At 31.1% G+C, this 8327-nt stretch overlaps 1 protein-coding gene across 1 annotated transcript; it reads right to left on the bottom strand.

The window, feature by feature from the left end:
* Positions 1-2621: 2621 nt before the first annotated feature.
* LOC132177095 (transcription factor MYB4-like) lies at positions 2622-4588 on the bottom strand. The gene is made up of 3 exons (XM_059589313.1): positions 4392-4588; positions 4027-4156; positions 2622-3522 (listed from the first exon to the last, which is right to left on the bottom strand). Exons 1-3 carry the CDS (start codon positions 4522-4524, stop codon positions 2970-2972), a joined length of 816 nt encoding a protein of 271 aa, XP_059445296.1. The 5' UTR covers positions 4525-4588; the 3' UTR covers positions 2622-2969.
* Between the last annotated feature and the right edge of the window lie 3739 nt (positions 4589-8327).

Here is an 8327-nt window from a genome sequence, read left to right as displayed (position 1 = left end):
AAAATACTTTTAATTTTTTAATATTTTTCTTCTTTTTTTTTAAAAAAAAAAAAATTAGTAGTTTTGGATCGTTTTGGGCTACTGCGGTAGCAACCCTGGGAGTATGTAGCCCTCGTCTTTTTATGTACTTTAAAAACACACACATAAGTTGTGGTCCTTGTGGAAACACAGTCACTCCATAAACGGACATGAGTCACGATTGTCGATTGGTACGATGACATAAGCTTGGAAAAAGTAGCTATGTCACGTACATATTGGTCATCATTGTTAAAGCTAGGGAAGTAGAATTCCAAACAACGACTCACTTGATGCGTCATTAATGATGTTTTGTTGAAAAAAAAGGCAAGTGGTATGGGATCGAATATTGGAAATCAAAAAACCATTAAAGAAGAACACCCGAAGCAGCGCAGAATTGCAAGCGATGACTCCAAAAAAAAAAATAGCACGACTTTACGAGGTTGAGGACCATATACCTCTCCACTTTCCATCCTACTTTTTGTTTTTTCTACCTTGACTGACTAATTTTTTTTTTTTTTTCCTTTTCCAATTTCTATTCAAATAGGGCCGGTGGGAGACTAACTGACTATTTTATTTAAACGTGACTATATATAATATCTATTTGCTAGCTAGGAGTTGCACATGAGGGGCATAGATAGTTAGAACTGCAAGCGTTGCTCTCTCAAGTTGGATTGAGTTATAGCCTGATTTAATCTCACCAAGACATCAATGAGAACTAAGGTGGTTTACTCTAATCATGCATAAAGATTTTCAGTGCGGGATTTGAACACATGCCCTAGTATATATATGTACCTAATCACTTTAAAGATTTTATTATAATTTTGATTTTGCTAAAAGTAATGAAGATAAAAGGGCAAATACATCATATTATAACATCTCTTATACATTAATACTTATTTGAAATTGTGCTAAAGAGTTTAAAAATTATTTTTAGCACATAAAAAGATGTACCGAACAAAAACCTGATCCGTTTAATTAGTACTAAAAAATACTCAAAAAAAAATTCTTCAACCTTTCGTTTTAAAAATGCTAATACACACTTTCAGAGTTTTTTTCTTCTTCTTCTTCTTCAAAGCTCTTCATGACTTTAAAAAAGTTTTATTTTCCAAACGATTAAATAACGATTAATCAGACCCACAGTTCCCCCACTTGACAAGTATCTTCTTGGAAAAATTGCTGCCATAAGTTGATCTTCTTGACTTGACTGACAAAGTGTAAGTTGGATAATTAATTTCAGTAAAAGTCGTTAACGAAGAAGAAAATCAATGGATGAGATTATAACAATTCTAGATGTGATGATCATTTTGTTTCTTTCTTTCTAACAATGTCAGGCCACTTGACGAGTAAATATATATATCATCTTGGAAAAATTGCTGCAATAACTATAAAGTCTTTGTGTTTAGAATATTACAACAAATTATCTTTGACTCTCCACCATCTTGGACTTAATCTCTAGCCTTTTGAGTGTTGCTAATTAGGAGCATTGACATTGACAACCAGACAAGTTTCAGGAGTTTTAGACCCGAAACCAACTTCTTCTTCCTGTCTATAGTTGCTAATTTGAATAATTAGTAATGGGACTTTTAAGAGGATCCTTGGCCTTAATTTGTCAAACAAACTTTTTGGGATATAAACTTTGCATATATACGCTTTACTTTATTTATTGATCATGGTTTAAATAGCGTTACAAGCCACCAACATTAACCGGATATTATACTTTCTATTTACTCCGATTAACACTATCTACCAGAGATAACCATCAAAGTGTTTGAGAGAAAAACGATTAAGGAGTCAATAAAAAATACATTAACATACATATATATTTGAACATCATTTTAGTCTATAAGTCTAAGTTAATAGACTTGAGTTTATTTATAATTTCTCAACGTGAAACACAAACATTCATTAATACACTCACAAGGTACACCCCCACTTGCATGCACTTCTTAGTGAAGTAGATGAAATCTTCAATCAATGATTATAGTGTAAGCTTTAGATAGTCAGCAAAGGTTGGCAGCTGCTCATCAATTACTAATAAAATATTTTCCTGGTACCCAAAAATTCAGTTGTGGTTTGATGAGAGTAATCGTATTTTGCTTATTTTAGAACTTTCTTCGTCTCTTCTTCTGATCTTCCTCTTCTTCTTCTTTTCCTTAATTTCTTGGCTGCCGTTCTCCCGCTCTTTCTAGCAGCCCTCTTCATCTATAATTATTCTTGTTTGCGATTATTGCAACAAAAAAAAACCCTTGTTCTTAGTCTATCTTTTTTCTAGTATACTATGTTCATTATTCATGATAACAGGTGACTTTTTTTCTGGGTCCCGTTTTTGAGAATGTAATTAATGCTGTCCAATTATGATGCTACATCTTGAAACATTTTTATTTTACTAATGATGTTTTTAATCACCAACTAATTGTTATTAATTTCAGCCGATTGAGCATATTCAAATATCAACCCTTTAAATTATCCATCTTTCAGAGTCAATTAACAGCTAGCTAGCTAGCTTGCCAACAAGAAAATTAAGGAGAGATTCTGATTGCTCAAAGTATGGATTCCATGGCCTCTAAAATTTAACAGTAGTACATAGTATTATTAATCCTGTCATCATCGATCGCTAATATTTCTTTTTACAAAACTGAAAAGGGTAATCAAAAGATTAATAAACATAAATTATTTGTTCAATATATAAAAAAAGATTAGAATGTAGATATTGTCTTTTGCTATTTGTGAAGCCCCTTCAAATTTGCACTAGAATCACCATCGTGGCACCTTGCTTGTGTACCCTGTCCGCATCATAGACCTCCTTTTTGTTCGTCAAGCTTTTTGGCTAGCTTGGAGATAAGCCTGCCCCTCACTAGAAATTGCTGTCCTTTCGATGTAGAGTAACGGTCAAAAACATGAACCACGATATTCGAAATTTTACAAGCCGCCAAATGAAAACCAAAACACTTTTAAAATTCTGATAATTCTGTCGAACCCCCAGCTCTAATGAAAAGGTTGTACCAAAAGTCCATGTCATCATCAAGAATTGAATCATAATTGTCGCCCAAGTCCACCCTTTCAATTGGATTGAATTGAGATTGAGCTTGTGATTGATCATCAGTACTGACGGCTAATAAATCCAACGGCATATTGCTGGTGGTCTCTACCAATGGCGGTTCTGACCAAATACTTTCATCGAATTCAGGAAAACTTTCCGAAAAGTCCATGTCATCAACCTTAATATGGCTCATGTTGTTTAATGTAACCGAGGCATCCGTGACGGATGAAAAATCACTAGAAGATGGTTGTGGAGACATTGATGCATATGCTTGATGTGAAGGAAGAATATCCAAGTCCGAGGATTCTGATTGCCTTGGGGAATTGGAATCGCAGGTTGTAGATTGTAGAATGATTTGTGTCTTGGCCTGGTTTTGTTTGAGTTTTTTCTTCAAGTGGGTGTGCCAGACATTTTTTATTTCATTATCAGTTCGTCCTGGTAATTTTGCTGCAATTGCTGACCACCTGAGAATTAATCAAGGAAAAATAATCGTTAATGGTGTTTATTTGTCTTAGCACTAGTATCAACTATCAGAAGAAAGAAAAACGCGCTTAATCGATAGGAATGAGTAAATTTAATTATTTAAATTATATTTTAATATTCTTCTACATGTATAGATCTAAACTCTTATTTCATAAGAAAGATCCAACATGCAAAACCGACGAAAACAAGGTTTAAACTCCAGACCCCATAATTTAATTATGACTCAAAATCATGCACATTATCTGAGAATCGTATGCTGCAAAATATTCTTAAAGAATATCTCTGCCCCACTCGTCTTTCTCCTATAACACACAATATATATACTCGAAAACTGTTCTATTATATATATAGAATCTCTAGGAAGATTTTGCCAAAAAAGAGTAATTAATTAGATATTGAAAAGTTAATGGTTGTTTATGGCTCATGTGAGCAGCAACTAATTATTATGTTTCCTAAAGTTGGTAAATCCGTTGATGGATGCTTACCTATTCCCTAGCATCTCATGCAAATTAATGATAGTTTCCTCTTCTTCTCTGCTGAAGTTTCCTCTCTTGATATCTGGCCTCAAGTAGTTTATCCATCGGAGTCTGCAACTCTTCCCACATCTTAGCAGGCCTATAACAAAAGAGAGAAGAAAAAAAAAAGGGGGCAAACAGGATAAGTCTTCTTTACAGAAAGCATTCAAAGTATCATATAAACAGTGAAAGCTTTCAAACCCACCATTAAGATACTTTCGTATTTTCATCCCTTTAATCTTTTTTATTTTTATTTTTATTTGATTTGATTCTATATACTGATATCTATGTGGAAGGAAAGACATGCAGAAAGAAAGGGTTTTGTGAGTAATTACCAGCTTGCTTTGGAAGCGCACGCCAATTCCCGTGGCCATTCTTTTCGATGTGGGAGACTAAAATCTTATCTTCTTCAGTAGTCCATGGCCCCCTCTTTAATCCCATCTTCTCACAGCAAGGTGCTCGCACCATCTTTTTTCTTTAATTTATCTGATCTTAATTATATATAGCAAATTTCTCGAAAGCTTCGACCTTCGATGCTTTCTCTGTTTCACCTTGTGCTCAAAATCTTTCGAGGCCTTTGATGGGTATTTATAAGCAAGATATCCATTCAACAAACCAACAGTTTCTGACTAGTCAAAGACAAGAAATAGCCCATCAATATAATAAAAGTCTTGGCAATTTCCACGAAGGATCGAATCTCTCAGACAAAAAAAAGAAAAAACATAAATCATTTTAATTAGAGTAATTAAGCAAAGCAATTGACTGTGACTAAGGATTGCCAGTCGGAGACTCTACGTAGGTTGTCTTATTACAGTATACTGACTAGTCAAACTGCACGCACGAGACAATATTCGTTCATTATTTTATACAATCGTTAGAAAAAGACGCCCTTTTTGACGTAACATCTTTGTGTCTCTTTAGAGCGTTTGTTCGAAAATAATTAATACCCTTTTAAAAAGTCCGTCCTCTCTTTTGAAATTGAAGATATAATTTAAAAAATGATATTATTATTAATATAAATATAATATTTTTTACAATATTCCTTTTTTTTGCTTCTATTAGAGGTGATAAGATTTTTTTAATAAGAATCCTTTTTCTTTTCTTTTTTTTTTTTTTTTGGTTTATATGAAAGATAATATGAATAATTAAAGAAATATGAACTTCTAATTTCAGAATACATGTTTCATATATTTTGATTAAAAACCTATAAAAGATGATTAAAAAAAATGAAAAGTACAAAAAAGGAGGTGGACGTGGTTGGGGTGATTGGACCATCTTAAACGTCATAATTGGGACCTTGGGGCTAATTTGTCAACCCCATAGGGTTGTTGAGTAGTACTCTACTCCCGAATGCCAACCATCAATCTATGTGTTATTACTTACCATTGAAGAATTTAACCGATTGAACGATTCCATAATGTTGCATACCTTTGGGGGTGATTAGATGAAGTTGAAATTTAGGGAGTGATTTGATAATAGATTAGAGTAGCATGGGCATCTACAGTAATTTTCCCTTATGTAACAGGGTGGCATCCGATAGTTGAATACTGTTGTTTAGCTCTACAGAGAATTTGTGTACGTAGATTAAGGATGGGTGTAGTTTGACCAATGATACACATGCTCTTTCCTCACGATTTCGTCTACCCTTTTAATTAAGTATGGGTCACATGTGAATGTGATGAGTGGAGAAGAATGTATTAATTGGCAAAGGCCATGATTGTAAATATATCTCTTCTTTCTTTTCTTTTTTGTCATAATAAATATATATTTACAAACAACTTAGACAATGAAATATTATTTTTCAAAATATAGACCCTTTTTATAAATTTGTATCAATTTGAAAAAATAAGTGCTTAAATTTTACGTAGTTAAAAGCTAATTTATTATTTTTTTTAAAAAAAATTAGGGTAACTGTGTTGCGGCGGCCACCGGGCTAAAAATATTTTTTCTCTTCTTATTTTTCATTTATTTTATTTATTTATTTATTTTTATTTTTTACTAGTAGAGCTTTACATTTGTTTGGGTTTCTGAAAAAACAGGTACGTGTATTCTATGAAAAAAAAAAACAAACAAAAACAAACAAAAATTTTTCAAATATGGACCCTCCCAAAAATCAATTTTAAAAACAATTTTTACATTTATGTAATATTAGAACACTCTTTCAAACAAAAAATAAAAAATACTCCCATAACACATTAACAAATATACCATAATTTAAAAAATAATAATAATAATAATAATAAAAAACCGTTTCATCCCAATACAAAATATAACTAATGGAAAATAGTTGCAATTATATTCTTCGAGTAATTTTAGGTGGCCTATTTGTGTCCTACTAAAAAAGATGTGACTATTAAAATCACCTTTTAATCAAAATTTAATAATGATCAATCACAAACTTAATAATAATTTTACTAATCACACCGTTCTTAATAGGATACAAATAAAACACAAGTAAGCTACTCTTCCGGTATCAATAAAGGAGAGTTCCATTCCCAAAGTGATGTCAAAGGTCCGAAAATTCTTCGTTGTCCTTTCGATGCATTTATGATTGATCAAGACTTTGCAAGTGAATTTCAAAAAAATAAAAAACTATGCAAGTGGGGCTTAATTATCGTATATTTGTATATATAATACCATAACGAAAAGGACAGAAAATAAATAACAAATGACAGTTTTAATTTTGACTTGATCAAGTAAAAGGAGGGGCATTTAAACAGGCGTGCGCAAATTTATAATTTTTTTAAAAATAAACTTAAAAAAAAAAATACAACAAAAAAAGGGTTAAAAGTCTGTTAAGAGGGAAAGAGCTTTTAAGTCAAAAAATTTTTTTGGGTAAAAGCTTTATTTTTAAGCTTTTGTCAAAAGTACTTTTTGGCTATTTTAGTTTTTTGGACCCTTAAAAATGCTTTTAATTTTTTTTTAGCAAATGAATACTTTTTTTTTTTTTCAACAGACTTTTTGAGTGTTAAAAGTACTTTTTTTTTTTTTAAAAAAAAGTATTCATTTGGTAAAAAAATTAAAAGCACTTTTAAAGGTCCAAAAAGTCTAAAAATGGCTAAAAAAAACACTTTTAACAAAAGCTTAAAAATGAAGCTTTTACCAAAAAATTCTTTTTGACTTAAAAACTCTATTTTTTAAACGCAATTTAAAACAGGTTCTAGCTCTATGGTCTCAATGGCCACAACAAATTGCAAAAGAGAATAAATAAAAGTCAACAAATCAATTAAAAAAAGAAAGAAATAAAGTTATTAAATTACTATTTATTCTAAAAACTTAATATGATAGGAATAGATGAATTTCTCACACCTCACCCAATCTAACCATATTGTTTGGTCGGTTATTAGCATTCACATTATTGCATCAAATGTTTAGTTAAAATTTAGTTAAATGATTTTTTAATTTTTTTTTTTTAAGTAGTCACATCCAACTTATCATTTTAATTATTTACTTTCACTTTTCTATTTTTGTTAAATGGTTTTTTTTTTTAATTTTTTTTTTAAAGTAGTCACATCCAACTTATCATTTTAATTATTTACTTTCACTTTTTTATTTAAATATTTTTTATTGTAATTTGCAAACCTTTGGGAAGGTGCTCGATCCGTAGTCAATTTTAGGGGCTTTGACTATTGTTCTTTTTTTTTATATATTCAAATAAGAATAAAGATTTGAACTAGTAACCATCGCATTATAAAACATAATTTATAGCTGATTAAACTACTCTTTTGTGACATTTGGTTGCGAAGTCCAAATGAACATGACCTGTCAATGTTCTCTTTAATGCCATTTGGTTGCCAAGTCAACAATTGTACATTTGCACGTGGTAGATTGACTGCCAATGAACATGACCTGTCATTATTTTACTGGACCAGCCGATAAATTTGACGTGGCACTTAATTTGGTTGGTTGGTCTACTCAATATGATGCTAGTCACATCCAACTTATCATTTTAATTATTTACTTTCACTTTTCTATTTTTGTTAAATGGTTTTTTTTTTTAATTTTTTTTTTAAAGTAGTCACATCCAACTTATCATTTTAATTATTTACTTTCACTTTTTTATTTAAATATTTTTTATTGTAATTTGCAAACCTTTGGGAAGGTGCTCGATCCGTAGTCAATTTTAGGGGCTTTGACTATTGTTCTTTTTTTTTATATATTCAAATAAGAATAAAGATTTGAACTAGTAACCATCGCATTATAAAACATAATTTATAGCTGATTAAACTACTCTTTTGTGACATTTGGTTGCGAAGTCCAAATGAACATGA

This window comes from Corylus avellana, chromosome ca4 (assembly GCF_901000735.1).
Source record: "Corylus avellana chromosome ca4, CavTom2PMs-1.0".
Classification (NCBI taxonomy): domain Eukaryota; kingdom Viridiplantae; phylum Streptophyta; class Magnoliopsida; order Fagales; family Betulaceae; genus Corylus; species Corylus avellana.
This window is presented reverse-complemented; position numbering and strand designations above follow the sequence as displayed.

Bases quoted from the DNA above. Each gene is read 5' to 3' on its own strand.
- LOC132177095 (XM_059589313.1), bottom strand. From the start codon at position 4,524: ATGGTGCGAGCACCTTGCTGTGAGAAGATGGGATTAAAGAGGGGGCCA. The intron at 4,157-4,391 runs GTAATTACTCAC...CTTTTGTTATAG, and splicing joins TGCGCTTCCAAAGCAAGCTG to GCCTGCTAAGATGTGGGAAG. The intron at 3,523-4,026 runs GTAAGCATCCAT...ATTAATTCTCAG, and splicing joins CATGAGATGCTAGGGAATAG to GTGGTCAGCAATTGCAGCAA.